Source organism: Ailuropoda melanoleuca, chromosome 1 (genome assembly GCF_002007445.2).
Source record: "Ailuropoda melanoleuca isolate Jingjing chromosome 1, ASM200744v2, whole genome shotgun sequence".
Taxonomy (NCBI): domain Eukaryota; kingdom Metazoa; phylum Chordata; class Mammalia; order Carnivora; family Ursidae; genus Ailuropoda; species Ailuropoda melanoleuca.
Genome location: NC_048218.1, coordinates 67721345 through 67747890, shown reverse-complemented (window position 1 = coordinate 67747890; position 26546 = coordinate 67721345). Strand labels below are relative to the sequence as shown.

The window sequence follows — 26546 nt, the reverse complement described above, 5'->3', positions numbered from 1 at the left end:
TAAGGGGAAGTAAGCAGGTGCAGAAAATGAACGTTTTGTGTGGCACCTCAAAACAGAAGGATCTATATCCGGAAGCAGGATAGGGAAGAGAAGGGTCCCAGTCAGACGCAATGAGGGTGGGCAACACTCAGCCAGCGTAGGTGTTCCAGACCACCCCAGACACTCCCCACTACTAGGTGTCTGGAGAGGAGAAGGGACTTTTATGCCCTTCTGCACGGTGATTCATGCCAGCTTGCAGGGAGTGTAGTCTGCGCTGGATAGAAAAACCAGAGATGGCCCCTTCCAGGGAGAAGGATACAGACACAGTTACTGTTGCAGGCTTTTTATTTACCATTTCTGGAGTTTTCTGCAAATCTCTCTAGTTTCCCTCTTCACACAACAGGGGACGACTGCTGGGGCATGTCTCTTTCAGACATTAACCCAGAAAGAGGACACTGGCCTGCACACACGACTTACTCTTTGGCCAGTCGGCATGTCTTGAACATGTTCTTCATGTGATACAGCTGGATTCGCAGCAGCTGAAGAGGAAGACATTGTGGTGGTTGAGTGGGGTGTAAGAGCAGGTAGGAAGAGGAGAGAAAAAAAACGTTGGAATGACCAGTACTCTTAAACCGGGGGGCCCAGAAGCTTTGCATGCAGCAGCCAGAGCCAAACTACCCCCTACATCTGTAACTCAACAACTTGCTTTAAAGTAACTTCCCTTCTTGGGGTGTCTGGGTGGCTCAGTCGTTAAGCGTCTGCCTCTGGCTCAGGTCATGATCCCAGGGTCCTGGGATCGAGCCCCATATCGGGCTCTCTGCTCAGCAGGAGGCCTGCTTCTCCCTCTCCCACTCCCCCTGCTGGTGTTCCATCTCTCACTGTGTCTCTCTCTGTCCAATAAATAAATAAAATCTTTAAAAAAAATGAAATAAATTAACCTCCCTTCAGGTTGGGCTCCCAAATCACATACACAGCTGAAAGCCACTGAGAAATCCAGAATTTGAATTTACCACCTGATACCCTCTTCTCCCTTCAGTATACGTTCAGTGCAGGGAGAACTCCTATTTTTGTCACTGAGTGCCATCTATGGCTTCAGAGCTGCCATTGTCAGGTCTGAGGCTCTAACTAGACAGACAGGTGGGAAAGGGTGGGAGACGAGGAAAGTATGCAGAGAAAGCATGAGTGAGGAGACAGTTACAGCTCTGACATGATGACAGAAAGGAGTGCAGTGATCCTGGCAAAGCCTGTTATGAACACAGGGAGGGGATGAGGGGTGAGGAGGGTAATCTGGATGTGGCCTTTCAAGGCTCTTACCCGCACTTGATTGAGCAGCTTGACCTTCCTATAGAGGGCACTGTTGATGTCCTGCACATTGAAGAGAGGATCATTCCAGATCTTAATGAGCAGGTCCTTGGAGAAATTGCTGACATAGTACTTGCTGAAGTCCCACTTGCGCAGAACCCGGCTGGGGATGACCATCTGGGCATTTTCATGGCAGCACTGACAGAAGTACTTGCCCAAGTACTCACAGTACCTCAGCCGCTTGATATAATCTGGAAAAACCAGAAAGTCAAAGGTCAGATGTGGCTTTCCCATTTTCAAGCCGGTGAGGCAGCTCCCCTGTTCCTTTTCAAAGAGCAGGAAGGGATGGCCACCCAGCTCCATCCACCTCTGTATGTGCTCCCAAAGCTAGCAGAAACCCACAGAGTGGGGCCTGTGGTTTTTGTGTCCCCCACCGAAGGCCACTGAGGAAGCAAACCCTGCCAGAGATGGTAAGATCCAGCTTCCAAAACCTGGCTGAAAGTGCCTGATCTTCCTCAGTACACAAGGCTGGTAACGTGCCCCCAGAAAAAACTTCCCTCTGATTGCCAGTGATCTTGCCTAGCCCTGCCTCTCAGATCCAGGCCCCTTCTTTCCCTTTCCCAGCTCTGCTATGTCGCCTCCTCTCACTACCTCTCTGACCAGCCCCTCTCCCGAGTGTGTGAGACAGTACAGCCACTGGAGGTGGTAGGGGGTGGGAGAACATGCTCACCAGGGTCAGTCCGAATGCCACACCCCGCACAGCGGTAATTCTGCTTGGCCACCGCGATCTTCCTCCTGAAGAGAGGGGAAGGAGAGGGCTTTGGCAGATACCAGCTGCATGAGGCCTCTGGCATGTCAAGGATAAGGAGGCAAACACAGGGCTCCTGTTACGTATGGGAAGAGGGGGAGCTCACCTGTGGTGTTTTAAAGTTGGACCAAACAAACCCATTGGGAGAACTAATTCAAACTGAGGATTCCTAGGTTAGAATTTAGGTCTAGGCAGGGACAGCCCCCAATAATGAACCACACTTCCTGTACAAATGTTAAGAGATGAGAAATAGGACAGAGGAAAGAGGAAGAGGAAAGAAAAGCAACCATCCATCTTAAGAGAGGAAAAACCAGAAAGCTCACAAAACTACTGGGAGGAAGGCAACAGATTGGGAAGGCCAGTGATACAAGACCTCATTTCTGGTTATCTCTGGGAAGCAACAGGAGGATCAGGAGTAAGACTGGTGACAAGACAGATAATCCCCTCCCTCTGTCATTAAGTGAACAGAACTGTGTGGGAGCTACGGGTAGAGGCGAGACAAGGTGAGGAGACAGCCCTGACAACCCAGAGGATGTATCCGTTTCCCAGAGGACACAGACACTGGCTACTCACGTTGGGGCTGGATGAACATTAAAAATTATCTGAGGCCGGGGCGGCGCCCACTCCAGGTTACCGCGAACACGAATCCGCAGCTTGTAGATGTCAGCATGCTGCCCATCATCTGGTGAGATGGGCAGGGAGTCAGGGATGGGCAGGAGCTGCAGGAGAAAAGCACAGGTGATCTAACACAGTCTGGGGGAACACCTCCTTGACCCTTTGGCCATCACAGAAATAGTTCATGAAAAACGTTTCAAGAACACCTCACGTAATGGCTTGGAGGAACCTTGGCCCTCAAAACAAACCACTAAGGCACCAGGCTACTAGAAGTGAGGGCCTTGTGTTCCAAGAAGCAAAAGGAACAGAAACAGCATTCCAGTGTGGTGGCACCCATTGCTGACGCTGTCCCTAAACCCACCCCAGGGCCCTTGCTATGCTATATGCAACTGTAGAGAAAAGAAGAATATGAACGTTCACTTTTTCAGTGTCTCAAAGGTGGTCACCACACAGGACTTCCACCTCTGGGAAGGTATTTTGACCATTGCTAGGGAAAACCCAGGCAAGCATGTATTCATTCATTCATTCACTCACTCACTCATTCCACACATTTGTAATGAATGGCTTCTATGAGTAAGGAAGGAAACATACAGGCTAATTCTAGATGGGGGGCATGTGACAAAGGAGAACAGCATCAGAAAGGCTCATAGCCTCTTGGAGATGAACAGTGGGTGGAGAGAAAAAGCAGAAGAGGGGCGCCTGGGTGGCTCAGTCGGTTAAGCGTCTGCTTTCAGCTCAGGTCATGATCCCAGGGTCCTGGGATCAAGCCCCACATCAGGCTCCCTGCCCAGCAGGGAGTCTGCTTCTCCCTCTCCCTCTGCCTGCTGCTCCCCCGTTCGTACTCACTTTCTCTCTCAGTCAAATAAATAAAAAATCGGAAAAAAAAAAAAAAAGAAAAGAAAAAAGCTGACGAAATCTACCTTCTGAGGGGCATCATGCTCTGGAACTAGCCATTCTAGCTCGGAGGCAGCTGGGAGCTGCATGCCTTCAAACTGCTTCAGGAGTCCCATGGCCACTGCTTCCGCAGATGTGGAGTGAAGGAAGCAGTGAGAGCTGGAAAGGAGATTCAAGGAAGGCTGAGTGTAGAGAAAAGACAGGAAAATGGGAGCCTTCCCTCCAGGATCTGATATTACACCCTGTTACTTCTGGGCTGAGAACACTCTCAGCACCCCCAGTCAGCTTGGCTTCTCTTCTCATCATCTTCAGATACACGTAGAGAGGAAAATATATTCATTTTGTGGTCTGAAGACTCTGGCTCAAATCCCCCTTAATAGCATTACATCGCACTACTAGTTAGGGATTCTGTATCACTTCCCTTCTCTAAGCTTCAGTTTCTTTAACTGTAAAATGGGGGTTATAACACCTGTTTACAAAATAAATGGAGTAAAACTGCCTTGCAAACAATAAAGGACTATTTGTTGCTCCCAAATGAGCTACTATTTCCCTTAGTTGGATCTACAATATGAAACCAGTTCAATTAGATTTCATAATCGGAAATCATGATCACTGCTGTCTCTTCTGGGACCTGATCTGCTGGGGGCCTCTGCTACCATCAGAGTCAGGAGAGAAGGAACAATCCATACTGCGAGCTTTGTCTCCACTAGAACACACCCCGACTGAACCAATGATCCCAGGGGCGTGCCACCATCAGGCAGGCCCATCACTTTAACCTTGTCTTTTTGTGAATTTGGATGCTTCGTCTATGGCTTTTCCCATCCATATGCTAAGAACTGGGTTTGTTTCTCCACATACCCAAGGTTTTATTGAAAAAAAAAAAAAAGCACTTACAAGGACTGGGAGGAAGTGAAGGATTTGCTGTTTGAAGCTGTGCTCCTTCTGATGTCAGCATCTAAATGGAGACCAGAGATAAGGGGAGCAGGAAATGGGAAGGGAGGAGGTAAGAGATAATAATGGAAACCATTCCAAGCTTTTGCCAGCCCAGCACTCAGGGTAGCAACTACAAGCTACATTCTATGCAGGATAAGGAGCAGAGACCAGGTGAAGCTCTACACGTAATTTATAGTTTGGCTCTGTTCAAGTCACAACAAGACTGAATTAGTGACATTATGCACAGCATGGAGACGGTCAAAATGGCTACAGATCCAGGTGGGAACACAAACTCAGATTTGGTGCAAAACAGTGAATGAGAAAAGGAAGCATCCTAAGGCACACAGGGACACACCCTCTATCAAGCAGAAACACAAAAAAATTACTCCAATCTCTCCTTCACTCTCTAAATCTCAAGCCCTCTTAAATGATAAACTCTCGGAGGTAAGAACTCTATCTCTTTTTTATATCAAAACCAGTACTTAACAAAGAACTTAGATCACGGAGGTAACTCATTAAATGTTATGTGGAACTGGAACTTTGCTCTTAACATCTGACTACTATCGCTATTGCTTCCGAATGGGAAAAGTCTTCTATATCCTTATGAAAACTGCATGGAAAGATTTCCTTTCTGTCTGGTGGAACAGGAAAGAACAGAACTTCTCTATGACTTGGCAGCTCCCTGGAGATGCCTGGTAACCAACAAATGTTCATAGAGATACTCAACATGATCTTTTCTATAGAACTCTCAGGCATAATTACAGGAAACTATGGCAGACCTTCCAAAGCCTATTTCCGCTAAAGGATTTTGAAGAGGATTTCTAACAATGATATGCCTGAACTTCCAGAGACCTTGTGCTCCCAAATATGTTTGATGGCGAAAATGTGAAATATAACACTCATGTTCAAGAAAGGCAGATGGAGTGTATTCAAGTCATGAAAACAAGACTATTGTGATAAGTCTCATCCCTCATTTCCTTTGATGTCCAGTGAAAAGACATTCCTTTCCTAATTAGAGCTACACAATGATCAATCTACTGCATTTGAGCCCCTCAATAGAGCACTAAAGTGTACATGACATCACTCGGCAACTGGCCATAAGTAGCTCAATTGTTCTTCACACTTCCTCTGTATATATATTTTTGTGTGTGCCACTAGATCATAAAATCTCCTTGTGAGGAAATGAGAGCATGTCTAATTCTTCTGCATGGCCCAAAATACTGAATACAGGGCTCCGTATACAAGCCCTGTATACTCAAATAATATTCCTAACAAATCAATGTTTTCAAAGCTATACACGAGAGAACAGAATTGGTATGTCAATGAATTTTCATATGCTCTCTAAGCACCGAAAAATTTAAGACAGCAACAAAATTTTTGATTAGTAAATAGCAAATCCTATTTTTTTACTTACTTATTTTTTATTATGTTCAATTAGCCAACATATAGTACATCAGTTTTTGATGTGCAAATAAATCCTATTTTATTTAACAAAGAAGTTCATGTGTATCATATTTTGTCTGAATTTGTACCACCAAAATCCAGATCTCAATACATTGCTAGTTGCCTATTCCATTCTAAATAGTACTAGTGAAGGAAAAAAAAATTCTAGGCAATAGTAGGCCTTCAGAGACCATTTGGTCTGTAGCATTTATTTGAATAACACTTATACTGCCTTTGGATGTGTACATAAGTCTTGTCTTGCCCTTATAACCCTGACTGTTTTGTACATAATAGGTTTTCAGAAAATATTTCCTAAATAAATGATTAATTGGTTAAAAGCAAAAAAGCAAATATCAGCCTGTTGGGAGTGACAGAAAAAAAAAAAATGAGAGAAAATCTTAGCCAGATATCCTTGAATAAAGAACTAACCAATGTTGCTACTGTAGGACCAGACAATTAAAAGAAAATTCGGCACATTAGAGAAAAGTGCTGATAATTCATGGTTGCTAAGGAAACCACTGTCTTCAAAAAACTAGTAGTTCTTCAACCTCATAGAAAAGAAGTCATTTTTTCTTTGAGAGAAAAAAAAGTCATTCTCTGCTCTTTGGAAAACACAGTCTGGTCACACTTTACCAAGTTTCCTCTTTTTTACCGGAGGTGCAATGACGTCCTAGCTAATCATGAATACTGCCAAGAGTGTGGGGGACCGCAGAGCTTTGGCTGTGATGATCTCACCCTGGGAGCAGAGACGGAGGAGAAGCACCTGATATCAAGAGAGACATGCCACCTGACACTGGCCAAGTACCGTGAAGGCCCCGTGGGCACTGGGCCTCTGCTGCCTTCTCCTGACTCTCTGGTCAGTTCAAGCACATAACTAAGTTAATGTGGCTGGAATATCAGTCGAGGATCTGGATGAAAGTAGACCAGGGTCTAAGACAGAAAATTTACAAGTAAAGACAGAGGAGGAGGTCATTCAATTGGATGGACGTTAACATAATTATGAAACTTTTAATTGATTCTTTGGCAAGTATCTTTTCCTAAGAGAACCGATTTCAAATGCTTCTGATGCTTTAAATAAGGCTATTACTACTGACTGAAAAAGATTCAAAAAGAAAAAAAAACAATTACAAAATGACATGCTATAAGAAGAGTTTTTGCATGTCCACACACTGATACTGAGATGAACAGGGAAGAACAGGTTAAAATAGCAAAATCTACAAATTTTTAAACAAACTGAGGCACAGGAACAGAATCGACTTCAGAATTTACTGGTCAGTTTGACTTTGGTTTCCTTCCTGCTTTCCTTCTAGCAGATAAGGTGATACCCAACGCATTTGGAGAGCTAACTCCAGTGCTGTAACTGCTGACTAGAGAGGAAATATTTTTAAATGGAGAATCACAATGACTCTGTTTTTTTAAAAAAGAAAAAAAAATGATTTAAAGGGGCAGTGTGGGGAGAAGCAACTGATTACCCTGAATTGGACATAATTTAAAAACTTGTCAGAAAACACAGTTTATGAACTTCTGTCTTTAAATATTATGCCAATTATCAATGTATTGCCTTTCCACGCCAGACCCGCCCTTCTTCTTGTCTGCTCTATGAGGATGGAGCCGCACTCATAGACAGTGGCCCTCTGCCAGATGGCACAGTGTTAAGTTTTGTCAGTAGCCGGCACTGCAGGGACACTGGAGAGGAAGGGGTTTCTCTTGCTGAGTCTGGTGTGCTCCTCTAGGCAGACTCCTGTATGTAGGACATGTGACTTTCCCCTGGGGAAGCACACCTCTATGAAGGTGGCCTTCCAGCAGAGCGCCACTAGCGGAACTTCTCATAAGCAGCTTCCCCCGGCACCTCCTGGGAAAGCTTCAGGCAAGTGCCACAGGCCTGGCACCTCCCATGAACCACCTCCCCCAGCATCTCGAGACTTCTGAGCATCTCAGCAGCTCCCTAGCGGCAGCCTCCGCCAGCACCCCCCAGAAGGGTTTCCTGATGTTGTTGTTGGCCTGGTACCACTCACGGACAGCATCCCCAGGCACTCTCTTAGGGCAGCTCTGCAGCCTTAGAGAACGTATCCACCTCTAGTGAGCCACGAGGTTCAGATCTCAGCCCTGGGGATGTGGTCACCTTCTATGTTTGTTCCTTCCTGGGTACTCTACGTCAGCCCCAGGGATACTGACTGCTACCTGTATCTGCTATTCCTGTATTCCTTAGAGTTCTTTTTACTCCTTATGAGCCAGTCTCCCATTACTTCAGTCCCCAGTGACACTTAATAATTCTTTATTTTAAAATTTTCCCTATTCAAATTACTCTGTGGTTTCTGTTTCCTGATTGGACCATGACTAGATACATGTATGTGGAAGATTGAAATTCTAGAAGAATCAACAAAGGAAGATAAAGAAAAACTGATAAAGCTGTAATAAAAGGGGAAGGAGGGGTGGAGAACAACAAAACCCTAAAGCTAAAGAAGCTGAAAAGACTGTCTGGGATTGGGACCTTATGAATGATCTCATACCAGTTTGGCAGATACCATCAGAAGGAATTAACAAAGAAAGAACCCAGACACAAAAGATCACATATTGTATGATCCATTTATATGAAATGTCCAGAAAAGGCAAATCTATAGAGACCAAAAGCAGATTAGCAGTGGACTGGGGCTTGGGGTGGGAACAGAAATTAACTGTAAATGGGCACAAGTAATCTTATTGGGATGATGAAAATGTTTTAAAACTAGATTATGGTGATGGTAGCACAACTTGGTAAATTTCCTAAAAATTACTGAAAGGAGTAGGTGTTGTTGAATACAAAGCTTTCTGTGATCACAAGGTTTACACCTACTTTATTGCTAGGAGGAAGTAATTTCCAAATCTATTTCCTTCAGAAACACTTCTGTTCCATATGGTCTGCTCAATGAGTCAGGATCTAAGACGTGATGATATCAAGCAGAGTACTACACTATGCAGAGTATTCGTCATAGATGAGGTCCATAATACAATGCTTGAGCACTTAACATTTTTCCAAGGGTGTTACAGATTTTATTGACCTTGCTCTGATAGTATCCTCAGAGGTTCTTCACTTTTTTTTAAAAAAGATTTTATTTATTTATTTGACAGAGATAGAGACAGCCAGCGAGAGAGGAAACACAAGCAGGGGGAGTGGGAGAGGAAGAAGCAGGCTCATAGCAGAGGCCTGATGTGGGGCTCGATCCCATAATGCCGGGATCACGCCCTGAGCCGAAGGCAGATGCTTAACTGCTGTGCCACCCAGGCACCCCTTCACTTTTCTTTTTTTTAAAGATTTTATTTATTTATTTGTCAGAGAGAGAGAGAAAGAGAGCACAAGCAGGGGGAGCGGCAGGCAGAGGAAGAAGCAGGCTCTCCGCTGAGCAAGGAGCCCGATGCGGGACTTGATCCCAGAACCCTGGGATCATGACCCGAGCCAAAGGCAGACGCTTAACCAACTGAGCCACCCAGATGTCCCCTCAGAGGTTCTTCAATAGCATAAATCACTTAAGATGATCAAAAAGTACACATCTGTAAACCTCTGGATATAATCAGAAAGACTGCTAATGAGAAGTATAATGATACTTTGTAGAAAGAATTTTGTACCATTAATAAACCAGAAACCGATGAAAAGGAACGGAAAGCAATAAAGAAGTCTAGAGTAAAGAAAGAGGAAATGTAAACTATACTTTCATAAGTAAGAATCTATATGTAGAAAGAAGATAAAACAAGCCACTACTTTTGAAAGAACTTGTTCTGACTGCTTTCCCTCTAACTCCCATAACGTTTTAGGATTGTCGGTCACAAGAAAAAGTAGTTTTTTAGTTGAAAAATGTTTCATATACGTAAAATGTATAAACGTATAAAAATGTATAAAAAACTTTAAAGCTCCCAAAACGGGGGAAGAAAAGATGCCAGGAAGACCAAGTAAAAGTCTGCCTTATGCTTAAGGCAGACTGAATATGCTCTGACAGACAAATGGCTGGCAGTCAGTAAATGTACCCGCAAAAAGATTGTGGTTGTAAACACGTAAGAAACAAGTTAAAAAGTGATAGCACAATTACTTCTCAAGCAAGGAAAGATGATGTTAGAATAAATTACAACTGTTCGGGAACAAAGAAAAAGGAACCTAAATACTTTTATTTCTTCAAATCTTTAATCTTACATAAATATTTCAAATTCTCATGGCTGACAACATTAACAGTTAAAATGAACTGTTTAATAAAAAGTCCTGAGTTTTGCTGGTAGGTGTTTTAAAGCTACCTGGAGTTGAAAATTGCTACTTTCAGTTAACCCCACCTACAGAAAGCCTACTGGTTTGAATCATAAAGCAATTACTAAAGCCAGACATTTGCAGCAGTAAACCCTAATTGTATACAAAATACCAAGAAGAGATAGCTTTCTGCAAACTGATTCTGCAAATTCAAAACTCTAAAGACACACTATGCTTTCACACCATTCTATCTGACTTTTGCTGTCTGAACGTGCAGCAGTAGCTTAGCTATTGGTTTGAACTAAAATCTCTTCACCTGACCATTGCTTTCTAAACTGTCTACTACCTCCATCAGTCACAATGACCACTCAGTCTAGAAATATCACTGGAGGGAAGGATCAACAAGGACAATCTCAGCAAGGAGGACTATTGGGGGTCATATGAAGAAGAAAATGAGTATCTGAAATGTTCTTTGCTGGCTCAAGCCTGGTTTTTCCTAACTAGTTCTCTCAACCTTACAGACAGGTGTCACAAGATAAAGAATGTACAAAAGCTGATGCCAACATTCACACACATGCATGTATGAGCACACCCACACTTCCAACACAGGCTACCTGAAAACATGGAGGCCATTGACACTGAGAGTCCGTTCTCTGACATGTGAGTCAGGTTAGATCCTTCGCTACCATCTGTGATAATGATTATAAAAGGGGGCCCTTTAGTATTCAGACAGGAGGCAAACCGATGAGAATGACAGTTCTATACCATACGTTTCTGGGGTCAGAACTTGACTTCACTCCAAAAGATGCACTGCTTTTAAGACTTTACATCCACAGGTAGGAACTCAGTAGGTCTTGGGACATAGTTACTACTGCTTCCCCAAACCAGCCTGGCCTTAAAGACCTCTAAGGTAGTGCTTCTCAACCAGGGGAGATTTTGCACTCTTGTGGATATTTGGGTAGAGGCCAGGGATGAAGCTAAACATTCTACAACGCACTGGACAGTCTGTTACAACAAAGAATTATCTGGCCTAGAGGTTGAGAAACCCTCCCCTAAGGTTTTTTCCTTTAAGGATTTCCATCCTGAGCTGACTAGAGTTAGTTGACTAAACAGCTCCTCTGGGGCCACAGATGCAACAACAGTTTCCAGAGGAACGCATTTCATGCCCCCGCCAGGCAGGCTCTTTCAAATGTGGCTCCTTCCAGACCGAACAGCTTCCCCTGGCTCCTTGCTTTGCTGTGAGGAACACTTAGTAGTCGAGTGGACGGCTCCACATCCAATGAAGCAGTGTTCTGAATTTACCTTAATATTGCCCTCATGAGATTCTGTTAATCAGAGAGCTAGGGCGGAACCCTTTTATTTCCTTCTCATGTGGATATCAAGTCAATCACATATTGTGGTATAATCAACAACATATAGTTGGTCTCGCCTAGTTTCTGGCAGAAAGCTCCTAAAACCTTTGCAATTTCCAGAGTGACAGGAATGTCTGTTATTCATAACGAGTCCCTTTCTGTTATATCTGATTTTATGCTAAAGAAGTGACACTTGGGGGAGTATATCCAGATAACTTCAGGATGTGGCTGGTTGCCAGAAGAAAAACCAACCACCAGATGAGAGGATTAGAATTTTCAGCCCCTCCCCCAATCTCCCCAAAAGGGAGAGGGACCGCAGATTGAGTTCAATCACCAATGGCCAATGATTTAAGCACTCATGCTTACCTATGAAATGAAATCTTGATAAAAACACTTACAATGGTGAGTTTTGGGTGAGCTACCTGGTTGGTGAACAGACTGTGTGCAGTGTAGCCCAACCTGACTGCATGGACACAGAGGTTCCTGTGCTCAGGAAAATTTGGGACCTTGCCCTAAGTACCTCTTCATGTGTCTCTTCATTTGTATCTTTTACAATAAACAGTTATCTTAAGTATAGTGTTTTCCTGAGTTCTGTAAGTCATTCTAGCAAAAGTTGGGGGGGGGGTCATGGGAAACCCCTGAATTTGTAGTTGGCTGGGGAGAAGAGCAGGTAACCTGGCGATGCCATTTGTGGTTGACATCTGCACTGGGAATATCCTGTGGGATTGAGCCCCTAACCTATACGGTCTATACTAACTCAAGGAGTTAATGCCAGAACTGAATTGTCAAGATACTCAGTTGGTGTCAGAGAATTGGAGAAATGTTGTTGGAAAACCACATATAAACAAACCAAAAAAAATGGAGTTTTAAGTGGCTGCTATTGTCATGAATAGAAATCAGATATATTAAAGAGAACAAAGAAAGAAGACTTCCTAGAGACCTGGAAAAATATGTGTAAAAATTGTATTTCTGAATGGGGAAGAAATCCAGCTACCATCAGGTTTCCATTACTACTAGAAGTCTGTGCAGGTGAAAGATGAAATACATCACTTCTCTAGATTGATATAAACAGATCTATAAAAAAAGATCTATTCATCATCATCTTACAATGAAAAATTACAGATACAATTCACCTCTATAAGAAAATAACTCATGGGGGAAAGCTGATGTCTCTTAACTGTTTTTCAGTTTGTTTGTTGCATTGATGGGAACTTAAAGAGATCTATGATTTGCAGGGATGGATTAATCCATTAATCATGGGTTAACCTGATTTAACACAACTGCCTTCCCAGATTAAAGCCCCTCCCCTTCTCTGTGCATATGCTTACAACTATAACAACAACTACGACAACAAAGGTCTGTGATTCAGCTAAGCAAGTCAGCACTGATTGAACAGAATAAAGCTCTACTTTGTCAACTTCATTTTTTTTCCTGTTTTGCTTTTTTCCCCCCAATGAGTCCTCGTGTCCTTTTCTCTTAGGATTATAACAAAGCTCCTTTTAAACACTTTGAAACAATTTCGACTGTGTTATGGAACACAAGAGAATAGGATTCTAATTTCAAGCAGGTATGGGCCAGCCCTAGGCTGTGAGCAGGAGGAATTAGAATGAAAATCCAAGAGAAAGGTGCAATTGAGACCCATCAAGGTGACTTCAGCAGCCAGACCACTCCGAAGCACTTCCTTTCAATGTTCTCCTCTGCTTAAATTTCACTAAAAGGGTTTTGTTTTTAGCAAGAGAGGCCATCTCTTACAATTATTAACAATGTTCCAAAATGGACCATATTAAAGATTCTCTAAACTTAAGGAAAGCTTCTCAGTCTATGACTTCAAATTGAAAGAAGCAGGCAATGAAAGTGGCTTGAAATAGTGTCGCTGCTTACCTTGGATTTCAAATTCATCAACCTCGTCAGCAGAGCCAGAGTCAGAGAACTGTGTTGAATCACGTGAACTAAACTGGGAGCTGCTAGAAGTGACCTGAAAGCCTGCTGTTAAAAAAAAGAAGGAAAGAAAGAAAGAAAGACAGAAAGGTAATAAGCAGGACAGTAAGAGGTCACCTACTCCTAGGTTCACAATGAAAGGGACCTGGTATGACTTCAACAGCAAAGTAAACAGAACCTTGGCTGGGAGCGATGCTGGGGGAAATGGAAACTAGCTCTTCTTGCCGGTTGTTCCCCCATTTTACTCATGAAATTTTGAAAATTTCACATAAACAGAAGGTACTACTATCTGGGAAGTGACTCTGGGACCAGCAGCTTTAGTTCTCCTATCAGAAACCGATTTTTTGGAAGATGTTTCTGAGGTAGGAAATGGATGAACTCTAGGACTCTAGGTCTGGTAGGAAAAAAATTAGGTCACCATACAAAATCTTTCTGACAGCAGAGGAACCTCCGGCGTGGCTATACTATCTCAAAGTGGGACCGAAAAGGAAGCGCACAAGGCACCAGGTGTCATCCCGAAGCCCTGCAGAAGCGGAACTGAGGTGCTCGCGGCCCCACTCACTTCCGTGCTCCGTCTCCTGGTACACGGGGCGCAGGTTCTTGGTGCGGATCTGCTGGCGACGAAGGCGGATCTTCTGCTTCAGTTCCTGGATCTCCCTATCGCTGTCTTCCTCCTCTTCCTCCTCCTCTTCTAGGCACTGGCTCATCATGTTGCACTTCATGAGCTCAATGGCAGCAATCAAGGACTCTGAGATGCTGAAGTGGGCATTCTCCTGGGGGAGGAGGGCCCTAAAAGTGATTAGTGAGGGGCTAGATGTGTTGAACCCCTCACTGACTGTAATGCTGGAAAGTTGGGCTTCTAACATGTGCACTGCTTTCAATCCAAACACTCAGGGGAAACGAACACTTCTGTTATAAGAAAAGCTGATGGCCAAAAAAACTGTTATACATCCTCTTTGCTCTCATGCCTGGCCTTCCTGCCCCACTTCCTACATAAAATTATGATAGAGAAGAAGTCCAGAATTTCATATCAGGGTCTTTCCTAAAGCCATACCCCTGTAGACAAAACATTAAGGCAAATGTAAGCGCTCAGGATAAAGTGCTTTATAAGCCCTAAAATGCGGCAGGGACATTATTTATTATATATCTGAGCCTTAGAACAAAATACAGAAGTTGATTCTGGAAATAACTTTTACCTGGGGTTCCAGGGTCAGGGAAACAATAACCACGTGGCTAAAATTCAATACTTCTGTGCCCAAAGTGGGTTCTAACACAAAATCAGTAATATTTTGGACTCAGTGAGGAGCAGATATTCCCTGAAAAGTTTTCTAGAGATTGAACTTGTTGAGCTTATCTTAACTCTGAACTTCCTCTTACCTGTGGTCTTTGCTCATGTTCCTGCTGTGTACCCAAAACTTCTTTAGAACAAATGGCCCCACAGCCCCTCAGGCCAGATGTCCCAACTCATGAGCTCTTCAGTAGCCCCTTAGATTCCTCACCTTTTCCAGGTCTGCACAGCTTCCAAAGTCTTGCTCAGACAGGTAGCTGATGAGGGACTGTCCTTCCGATGGTCTTCGGAACATGCCCTCCCCTGAGCACAGGTACTGACCACCCTCTGTGGGAAAACAGAATGTGGATGTGAAAAGCTCTGACTTGAAAAGCAAATCCGTAACAGACAAGCTTCTTGAGAAGTCTGATGATTTTACCGCTAGAGACGCTCCCAAGTTTTCCCAGGTAACAGGCTGGAAAGAAGATGTCTACCTTCTAAAGGAATTTCTCTGAATCTCAGAATCCCCAAGCACTAAGCCTCTTGGTTAAAGAACAGAATAAATGAAGAGAGCCAGAGACAATCTTTTCGCCATCAAAATTCAAAGATGACATACTTGCCCTTCTACCCTACAAAAAAGGAAACAAAAAACCTGTGCTGAGAATCAGACAAGGGAACAAATAGCTTCCTCCTGTGGATGATTTCCATGTGGAGCTTATCTTCTGGTAATTCAGCCTCGACACTCAAAGGCTTCTTTTCAAGGTCCCTCTCACCCACTCAGAGAGCCATTCCATCTGGAGCGACGGACATCCATGGTGATAACACCCACAGCATAAGACAGGGTGGGACCCCTAAGTCAGAAAGGACCAAGAGAAATGGCGGGGCCGTGTGATTTCTATCATGGGGGCTGTAAATGATGAAAGGAAGGGTGAGACTGTACAGTGTGTACCCTCCACGGAGCCAACGTGAGCCAGACAGTTCAGAGCTTAGCAGGCACAAGGGGAGAGCAGAGGAAAGACACAGCTGCAGCCCTGGCCTTCCTAGTACTCACCATACTCCATGTACAGAGAGCTGGGTGTGCTGACTTCACTGCTTGGGCCAGAGTAGGGCAAGGGGCCTCTCAACTTCGACTTATCATTGCAGGATTCTAGTGTCAGTGACCACCAGGGAGTAAAAACACACATACGAGGTGAGCAACACATACATTCCCAACTTCGGAGTTTCCACATTTAACTGCTCCCATTCCCAATGCCCTCCCAAACAGAAGAGAGGTGGCACACCAATAGGGAACAGTCCAAGAATGCAGGAACACATGGAGGAAAGGAAATGGGGAGTCGGTATATTCTAAGAGGAAAAGCGAAAACATGATCCAGAATGCAGCAACACAAAGGTGAAAAAGAATCAAATCAAAATTGACTCATGAATTTACTTCTCTCTTCTTCCATCTTCTTACCAAATGTTCTAGGAATATTGGCCAATTGTCAACCTCTTGACAAGAACTAATGTAGAAAACAGTCCTCACATGGTAAAACAAACATGGGTACACTGAAACTTTTCTGATACATTGACACTGGGCTTTTAAACAATCTCGGAATCGTTACACTAGGAAGACTAGGACACAGCCTCTCTTGAACCTGAAATGAATCTGAAATTTGTCATACCTACATATTTAACGTGCTTCTGAGTTAGCTGAAAAACAAAATAAAATCCAGCAACTTCCTTAAAAGAAACAAAAAGACCATGCTCGAGAAGCCAAGGACGATGGCCCTCTATCCAAAGGGCTTGGCCACAGGGCTTCATGCCCAGCCTTCCTGGAGAAGGAAGGGAGAGGTGTCAAGAGAAGCCTGACAAAGTAGGAAGTGGCTGGGTAGAAGTTTTCGAGGAACAATGAGAGTTAGGAGTAGAGAAATGGCATCAGGCAGGGCTCGCAGGAAATGAGAAACTGATATTCTCCAAAGGAAATTCCCAGTGCTACCCATGGAAGAGCAGGCAGAAGAGCAGGTGGGTGCCTGGGAATGAGCAGGGTGCCCTGGAGAGTGAATGGTCGCGCTGCATCCAACCCATATCCCCCACAGATGGCGGCAGCTCGTCAGCTGCTCCTCTCATTAAAAAAATGTTACTATGCGGTAAGAGATAACTGTGTTTTCCTTGGGTCTCCAAGATTTCTGCTGGTCCTGGCAGTGGGCTCTCCTCCTCACTACTGAACTACAGATAAACCAACAGTCACCATGATGCCTTGGTAAGAAACTATGACTTGGAGGGGACCTTTGAGGTCCCCAGTCAAATTTAGTGCACAACCCAAACTCCAACACCAGCGCCCTATTCCTGTACAACACGTAAAGGCCATCCGGCCTTTGCTTCCTGAGCCAACTACCTCCTGATGCTGTTCATTCAAACGAACAGCTCTAATTCTTAGATTTCCTCACACTCACTTGAGTCTTCTTACGATTTTTCATCTCCTTAAGAATAACAATGCTCTTCCAAACAGTGGTCCTGTCGACTTCCTCCTCTTTAACCTTTTCTTTCCGAGTTAACATACTCAGTGACCTCCGCCGGAGACCACAGCTGTCAGTCTTTCCTCACCACTCTATCGTGCAGACACATTCTACTACTACTATCTCCATGAACCCAGAATTGAACACAATATTTAATTTGAACACCACCACGAAAACCAAAGAAACTGACTTCAGTCACTAGAAAAAGCCTGTGCAATGACTGGAATGGGGGTGGGATGGGACTTAGAGAGGAAGGAAGATAGGCCAAAGAAAAAGGAAATGGGACTCTGGGAGAGGCAGAAAACATGCATCCACATCCAAGACCACAGAAAGGGGAAAAAATACATTCTGGTGTTAATTCAAGGAAAATAAAGTGATCCACAGTAAGTACTCAGTTATTAAAAAAAAAAAATCTGCCACTGATTCATCATGATGCCTTAGACAAATAGTAGGCTTCAGTTTCACCTTGGGGCAAAGCAGAATTGACAAATCTTGACTATGCCTCCCAGAAGCTTTTGGGAGACTAAAGGAGGCACCTGGAAGTCACGGGCAGAAAACATAGGATGCAAAATATCGGTGCCATTTTAGACGCAGGTCCAAGAATCACAGCAGGATTAGCCAGCCTAGCCAGACTTGATTTGACACCAGAATGGAAAAGGAGGTGCTGAACTTAGCAAGATGGTCACAGAGGAGGAGGAGGAGGAGGAGGCAGACAGAAAGGACTGGCTCCCAAACCTGCAATGGGGTCTTCAACTATAATGGTGATATTCCTGGGGCCTCCTGTACGTAGACAGACAGGTGCAGAGGAGAGTCCAAACAGAGGAAATGAGAATAGAGTGAGGAAGAGTGTTCTTTTATCTAGCAGAGGTGGGGACTTAACTCCCAAGAGGGAACCCTAGTGCTGAAGTACTCAGCTACTGAACCGAGGTAGCTGACTCACACGAGAAGCTACACACCACTCCCTCTCCCTCAGACCCTTTTGCTGAGGTTTTCTCTGTCTCCCCTTTCCAACGCAGGTTACCGTGGTTTCTGGAATCCATGTGGATTCAAGAATGGGGGCAGGGAAGTTTTCCATGCTCAAAGACCAGTGGCCTGGACTACAGTAGACAGCAGGCCTGCGGCAGGAGATGTGAAGCAAGGAGCTAACCCAAGTACTCTTCACATCTAAGAAAGCTTGTGGGAAGACAGGCTTTGATTTGGACATTTTTTTTTTCCTGAGAGAGTTCCAATAAGGCAAACCACATCTTGAATAGAAAATAGAAAATTTGTCACTCAGAAGTCTCAGACGAGGGCCTCAGCTCTCACCTTTCTAGAAATTACAATGAGAAATCAATGGCAGCCCAGTTGCTAAAGGAAATCTTCCTCTTTTTTTTTTTAATTGTTTTATATTTTATTTCTGGGGCTTTCCTACCCAGAACTGGCTTTGAGCACAGAGATACGTGTTATACTTGCTGTTATGGAGGTTCTCCTACAAACGAAACCCAACCAAAGCCTGCCAGACACTAGCACCCCATGACAGAAGATGGCAGGGAGATGGCAAAAGCAATGAGCCCCACCTCTTCCATGCCAAGAGTGCCCTCTGCTAGCAGCTGGGGTTTGTGTGAGGAAGGTCTTGGTGGCCAGGGCCTCCTTATCAGGCTGCCTTCCAATCTGAATTAGTGACACAGCAGTCAGCCACCCCACACTGGTTTCTTGGGTCACATCATCCCACATTCATATATCCTAGTTTTAATGAGGAAACCCCAATATCACTTTGCCTCTCTCATACTTGTATTATACCTGACCTCACTTCTCAGGAATCACAGAAAGGGGAGGAATTTCATGGGATTATTTTCAAAGCTCGTTAGTATTTCCCCTCTGTCTGAGAGATACATTAATAACTCGAACTATGACAAGTCCTACTATCCTCTGATGCTAAGGAACTGGTGGAAGAATCCAGGAAAACATTTACTATTTGGCAAACATAAATATTCTCAGAGAGATTTCCTGGGTATTCATATAACACCATAAACTTTCCTCTTTCATTATAAGCAGGACACCCTATCACGTCATCAGAAACATAACTTACTAAGTAGGGGCTGGTGACTATCATTACCTGGGGCTCCTCTGGAGGCAATGTTGGTATCCGAATGGGAGCGAGTGTGGCTCTTCTTTGTTCCACTGGTGGCAGTGAACGTCTGCCCCTCCGAGAAGCTGGACCTGCGAAGGACGCTGGACAGCTGGCTCTGCCCACCTCCTTCCTGCTCGCCTAGGGAAGAAGCAGCAGAATCTGGCTTCTGCGAGCTGCTGGAGGAGAACAAGTTGGAGCTGCTGCTCTCAGCATTGCTGCTGTGACTCTGACAGCTGGCAGTCCGGCCTCGGGGATCCAGGTTGCCAATGGCCAAGTACTCGGGCCCCTCACTGGCATCACTCGGGGAATCATTCTGGCTGCTGACCCAGGATGCTTCTAGGGGGCTGGTCAGAGTGCTAGAGCTCATCTCATTTGGGGTTGAGGGGGGATCCCTGGCTAATGCAGGGACTGAAACCAGGGGGGCTTGGAAGGCTTGATCCTGCTCTGGTGAGACGTGCTCTCTGCTTTCTTGAGGTTTTCGGGCAGGGCCAGAGAGTGAAAAGGAAGTCGATCTTCTTTCTAGGATATAAAAAGAGGAGAAAAAGGTGAGCTAGAAATTTTTGGTACATATGAAGGGCTTCTCTACAACTAAAGACCAAACTCCTTATCATTACTGGGTGCCCAGGACACATTGGTATCATCTCAGAAAAGGTACGCCATGTGAAGTAAGCAAAAATTGCTTAGAAGCAGGTAAGCCAGGTAAGGTAAGGTGATAGTGAAGGCTCTTGACACAGTGGCTTCATTGCTTATTAGTATAGATTTCTCATCGGTAAAAAAGCAATAATAACAACACCTACTGCATAGGACTGTTTTGAGGATCAAATGAAGTAATATGTATAAATTGATTATAACAGAGCCTGGCACACAGCAGGCCCTCGAGAAGTGTTAACTATTATTATTGAAATACCTTCTTGGCAATGTGGATTAGAAATCCAAGGGAATCTAAAACCATCTCTCTTTCCTCTATTACTTTCACAATTCTGCTGAATTATCTTAGGCTAATTACTATACAACTTTTTAAGATATCATTAAGACATGAAATTTGACAAAATGCACCAACCCACGGCTCTATCTATACCCTCTTGTGTGCACCCACAAAGTCCCCTTCTTTCCAGGGCTGGGCATACATGTCATGACTACCCCTTCCTGCCCCCATACCTGAGCCGTGGTTGGGTACGGAATGGTGGAGGCTAGAGAAGGACCCAAAGTAGGAATGCTGAGCATAGCTGGTTGAAGGGGTGTATGTGGAACCAGGCAGAGCTGTCAGGCTCTGGCTCTTGGTTACCAGCAGCGGGCTCTCATGCTTTCTGGCAAACTACAAAAGAAACACGTGTCAGAGTTGAGGACGGCCCTCGGGAACATTCGGCCCTGTAGAAATGCGTAGAAGCTGCCCTTTGGCAGCAGGCTTAGAACTGCAGCCAGAGCCTCGATACAGCACACAACTCTACTGCTCTATTAGAGCATACAATTTTGGAAGCTTGAAGTCCTGTCATATACCAGAGCTTCTGAAACTGGACTCCTACGTGGGACACCAGGAGTGCTTGTTCACAGAGGTGGTACAACAAAATTCTTAAGACTACGCATACAGAGTCAGAAATCAGGTAGATCAGTGTTCATATCCGGGCCCTACCACTTACAAACTTGGAGCAAGTGACTCCTCTACTCTGTCCCTCAGCTGGTTCCTTTATAAAATGAAATTAATGTCTACCTTATAGAGTTGTGAGAATTAAATGAGATGATGCATGTATTGTGCCTAGCACCAAGCCAGGCACATAGAAAGTATTTAATGGGTGGTAACTAAGAAACAAAATTGAAAAACCAAGAAAGATAGGGGATCCTTACTGAAAAGGAGTCGGGACTGTGATTCCATTCTTGCTGCGGCACTGGCATTAGTGATGGGGTGAGTGAATTGGAGGGTTAACAATAAGCAATATCAAGCAACAGAATTTTCTTTATACTTCAAGGACGAAAATGACCCTGTGTCACACTAGGTATGATACTGTAAATCCTACTCCTGATTCAAAATCATCCTCTTCCCCCCCAGCTTGTCAGGCCTGCCCTTAAGGAAGTACTTACTCAGAGTACGGATTTCAAAAAGGGGTTTAAAAAATAGACACCTCCCTCCTTAAGCAAACCTTAAGCTTAGACTTTTTACTTCAACAGATACTTTTCCAAGTATTCTTTCTTTCTTTTTTTTTTTTTTTAATGAAAGCCTTTTAGTTCAGCAAAGACACAGTTTGCTACAGAGGATTATATGATGGTGAGGTCCAGGGGCCCAGCACAGACACAGATCATTCCTTGCCCCCTTACCATAGATGCATCAATTTGAGCCAGGAGGCGGGGGTTGTTCTGTTCCACGGCTTCCAGGCATTGCAGCATGGCCGTGACGTGGGCGTTGCTTAGCAGGAAAGCAGTATCTGGGGAGAGAAATGCTACTGCTGCGATGGAGCCCAACAGGGAGCTCTTATCGTCCCTGTACAGCCTGGGAGAGGCTCAGGGAAGGAAAGAGACAAAAGGTGAAAATGACTTAAAGAGACTCATGCCACTGCAGAGAGAAGAGGAATCAGGGACATACAAGTATAAGAGAGGCTAAGTAATGCGCAGTATAATAGAGAGGCCACGACAAGAGGTTCAAAATCACAGAGTCCCAGATTTGAATCCTGGCTGTAGGTGATTTTGGCCAAGTCACGTAACCTCCTTGGGTTCTGCTTCCCTGATTGGAAAACAGGCGTATTAATACCCAGCTCTCAGGGCTGTTGGGAAGAGTATATGTATAAACAGTGTGTCACAGTGACTGGCACATAGGAAACTCTCAGTAAATGGTGGTTATTCTTATCGGTCTGTACCTATGGGAGTAGGGGAAGACCTTCACATCAAATTGGACTATGTTTTACACATAAAGGAGAAGGCTGGACGTGTGCTTCGGATTGGAATCTCTATGGCACTGAGTGAAAGTAAGGGGCCCAGGGTGAGAATCAGTCTATAAATGAAGAGTAAAGTGGAAGAGATGAAGAAGTATGTGCAACAGTCCTGGCTAAGGGACCTCCGCGTACCTGTGTAGAATTTTCTGATGTACTGCCTGTCCCCAAGCAGAGGCCGGAGCTGGGCGGAGAGACAGTGGCACTGCAAGCTATGCTGCAGCCACAGCTCGGCGACGGCACGCTCGCTCACGCCATCGGCGCTGCTCTGGTCATTCTCGTGCAGGCTGATGAACTGGGAGGCAAAGAGGCATGGGTCAAAACATGCATCCTGGTAAAGACAGCAAGACTGAGGCCTAAGGACCTGAGAACTAAATGGAGACAGAGGAGAGGAGGTGATCAGAGGCATTTTTCCTCCAGGTAGCACTGAGAGGTTACTGAAGGAGGAGAGGGGAGGAAGGGATGAGTGGCCCCACTGCTGGATGAGACCACTGGAGAGGAACGAAGCAGCTAAGACCTGATATGCAGCTCTAGGAGAGGACAAAGCTGCTTCACCTGTCTATGTTCTAGCTCCAAAGAGACATCTAGCCGGAGATACTGAGAGGAAGAATAAACTTGACCTCTTGGCTTCTCTCACAGAGCCCACCATTTCAGTAGGCCTCCAGAAAATAATGCAACAAAAACCTGGGGGAAAGGATCTGGGAAGATGCCACCTAAGATTCTCCACCAAAGAGAAGCCATCTGAGCATCTCGTTTTGGCTCTGGTCACAGCATCCTCTATTTGGAAGCCCCTTCTACTTGTCTGTTTCTAAAAGCAAGGTCTCATAGGCAGTTTCCAAAAAGAAACGACCGCAGCGACAGATTTTAGAAAAGGAAGCTAGCTGGAGGTGAAGGGGAGTGGTGGTAAGAGAAATTACATGAGAAGGACAAAAGTCTATGTAAGAAAACCATTGGGCTCTGGACTTTTCTCACAAAAAAAGGCCAGCCTGACATCTTGTGAGTTGGTTCCGTGATCATTCAAAAACAAATAACTTCTCCTGACATCATGACTGCAATGAACCTGGCAGTGGTTGGGATATACATGAAACAAAACTGGCCAGGTATTGACAAGTTCTGAAGACAGGTGATAGATATTTCAGGGTTCGTTACACTACTCTCTTTAATTCTGTATACATTTGAACCCTTCAATAATGAAGAGTTAAACAGATACATACATTTGGCAGTGATTGATCTGGAACTAGCTGTGTAACTTTGGCCAAGTCACTAAACCCCACGAGCTGTTTCCCTGAATAGAAATCAGAGGTACTATATTGAGCTAAGCATCTCAGTCCTACTTCTCCAGCCACTTCAGGGAACCTCTTGACATTTTCCTAGGATTTTGAACAGCTTCATTCTGGTTCTAATATGCTGATCTTTTGAAAACTTTTTCACCCCCCTCCCCAGGGGAGAGAAAGTGCCCTGGAGCGATGGGTTTTTTGGGTTTTTTTTAAATTATTTTTTATTATATTATGTTAGTCACCATACCGTACATCCCCGGATTCCGATGTGGAGCGATGGTTTAACAAGGTTTATTTTTTAAAGCAAATAATCTTCCCTTCCAAATTAGTCCTACAGGAATAATTTCCTCAGTTAATAGGAAACTTGACACACACCATCCTTCTAGCCTAGGACACTCTTCACACAGAACATCAAACAACAAAGCCTTGTCGTTACTTTTCACTTCTTACCTTCTCCACATGAAGGGCTGAGTGGGGACTGAGCCAGCGGATGTCCTTCACAAACTGCCAGTAATCGGTCTGGCGGCAACATACCTGCTGTAGGAACACATAAGGTGAAGAAATCACTACCACTTCAGACCAAATCTAGTTCTGGTGTTGACATTCAAAGAGAGGAGGGAAAAAAAGCCTAACTTTCCCTGCCTCAAAAAGGTTCTCAGCAGCATTCAAAAGGATATATACACATATTCACCCTTTTTAAGGATAATTGTTAAAAATTGTTTTAATTGTTCTTTTGAGAAGGTAATGCATGCATATGACATAGAAGGTTACACAATGAAAATAATCTGATTGCTGCCTCATCTCTCCACCATTCAGCCCTAGAAGGTAAATCTTAAAACTGGTGAAGAGTTTAAGTTATTTGTTAAAAATCAGAGATACATGTCTTTAGTTCTTACTGCAAAATCAATTAAGGGAAGACCTGCTTTTCCCATGCTACCAGGTCAGGAAAGGGCTGTATTTACAGTCAAAGAAATGATCAGTTCTAGATAAAATGTCTCACACTAGAGAAGGCCTGAACTGGAGAAGGCAAATGTTTACACTAGGAAAATCTAATTCTTATTTTTTGAGAATCCTTTCTGAGATTATAGGCACAGGTTAAAACTGAAATCTAAATAATTTTGAAGTACAGACCTAGCACAAGCATTAAGAGACAGACTAACCAACAGAACAAAATAAACAGCCTAGAAAGAGTCCTTAAATCGGAACTTAATACGTGGCCCAAAAAGCATCTCAAATGTCAGTGGGTTTCTCACCTAGACTGGTAAGGTAGGAGTGAGAATTAGAAGTGTCAGCTGTACAGGCTCTTTTGCCAACTGGAGTCATGAAGACCTTTAATATCTTGGCAGTTGTGTGTCAGTGTTTCTGATCTCTGTTCTGTGGCTTAGTGAACAGTGAGTGGCCAGGGGTGGGCAGCAGTGAAATATCAACTCCAGCATGTCTCCTGGTTAGTTACATCTATGTGAATAGGATCTAAACTTGGTTTCCTTTCTTTAGGCAAAATTCTAGGCTAACTCAGAAATAAAATTGGGGACATCACTATAGATATCATGGACATTACAGAGGAATACTATAAACAACTCTATGCTCACTAGTGTGACAACCTAGGTGAAATGGATCAATTTCTTGAAAAACACGATTTGCCAAATCTCACCAAAAAGAAAGAGATAATCTGAGTAGGCCTGTATCTCCTAAGAAAAATGGAATCAACAATTAATAACTTTCCATAACCCAAAGCACCAGGCCTAGATGGGTTCACTGATGAATTCTACTAACCATTTAATTATACCAATTCCCTTTAATGCCTTTAAGAGGACAGAAGCAGAGGAAAATACTTCCCCAAATCATTCTATAAGGCCAGCATTATCCTAACACCAAAACCAGAAAAAAACATCACAAGAAAACTATGGACCAATATCCCTCATGAACATAGATGCAAAAATCCCCCCGAAATATTAGCAAATCAAATCCAACATTGTATAGAAAGAATTATACACCATGACCAAGTAGGATTTACACCAAGCATGCAAGGCTGGCTCAACATTCCAAAATCAACACATCATATCACATCAATGGAATGTGATGGAATTCATCACATCAACAGCCAAGTAAAAAAACCACATGATCATATCAATAGATGCAGAAAAGGCATCTGAGAAAACCCAACACCCATTCATAATAAAAACTCTCAGTAAACTAGGAATAGAGGGGAACTTCCTCAAATTGATAAAGAACATCTACAAAAACCTACAGCTATCATCATACATAATGGTGAGAAGCTCAAAGCTTTCCCACTAAGATCAGGAACAAAGCAAAGATGTTTCCTCTTCCCACTACTTTTTAACATCTTACTGGAAGTCCTAGCTAATGCAATAAGAAAAAAAAGGAAATAAAAGGTATACAGATTGGGAAGGAAGAAATAAAACTGTTTTTGTTCACAGAAGACATGATCATCTAAGTAGAAAATTCTGAAAAATTAACAAAAAACGTTCCTGGAACTAGTAAGTGATTATAGCAAGGTCATAGGATGCAAGGTTAATATAAAAAACCAACTACTTTCCATATATATTAGGAATGAGCAAGTGGAATTTGGAAATAAAAACATATTACCATTTACTCTAGCACTCCTGAAAATGAAATACTTAGATATAAATCTAACAAAATATGTACAAGACCTATATAAGGAAAACTGGCAAGTTATTTTTTGGATATCAACAAACTCATTCTAAAGTTTATATGGAGAAGCAAAAAACCCAGAATAGCTAAAACAATATTGAAAGACAAGAGCAAAGTTTTTCTTCAAAAAAGACTGACAGTATCTGACTTGAAGACTTACTATAAAGGCACAATTATCAAGGCAGTGTAGTATTGGGGAAAAAATATACAAACAGATCAGAAACGGAACAGAGAGCTCAAAAACAGACACACTAAATAAAATCAACTAATCTTTGACAAAGGAGCAAAGGCAATACAATGGAGCAATGACAGTCTTGTCTTTTTTTTTTTTT

General features: G+C 43.6%; 1 protein-coding gene across 1 annotated transcript in view; it reads right to left on the bottom strand.

The window, feature by feature from the left end:
- The window catches only part of RUBCN (rubicon autophagy regulator), a 54209-nt gene that overhangs the window by 4933 nt on the left and 22730 nt on the right, over positions 1 to 26546 (bottom strand). The window contains exons 2-16 of the mRNA XM_034670918.1: positions 23992 to 24113; positions 22400 to 22559; positions 21657 to 21763; positions 20505 to 20661; positions 19332 to 19865; positions 15793 to 15888; positions 14974 to 15089; positions 14037 to 14247; positions 13418 to 13519; positions 4493 to 4553; positions 3625 to 3757; positions 2663 to 2808; positions 2012 to 2076; positions 1294 to 1532; positions 457 to 518 (exon numbers count right to left, since the gene is read on the bottom strand). Of these exons, the coding sequence (XP_034526809.1) occupies positions 457 to 518; positions 1294 to 1532; positions 2012 to 2076; positions 2663 to 2808; positions 3625 to 3757; positions 4493 to 4553; positions 13418 to 13519; positions 14037 to 14247; positions 14974 to 15089; positions 15793 to 15888; positions 19332 to 19865; positions 20505 to 20661; positions 21657 to 21763; positions 22400 to 22559; positions 23992 to 24113 (2311 nt within the window). The remainder of the gene's footprint in view (positions 1 to 456; positions 519 to 1293; positions 1533 to 2011; positions 2077 to 2662; positions 2809 to 3624; positions 3758 to 4492; positions 4554 to 13417; positions 13520 to 14036; positions 14248 to 14973; positions 15090 to 15792; positions 15889 to 19331; positions 19866 to 20504; positions 20662 to 21656; positions 21764 to 22399; positions 22560 to 23991; positions 24114 to 26546) is intronic.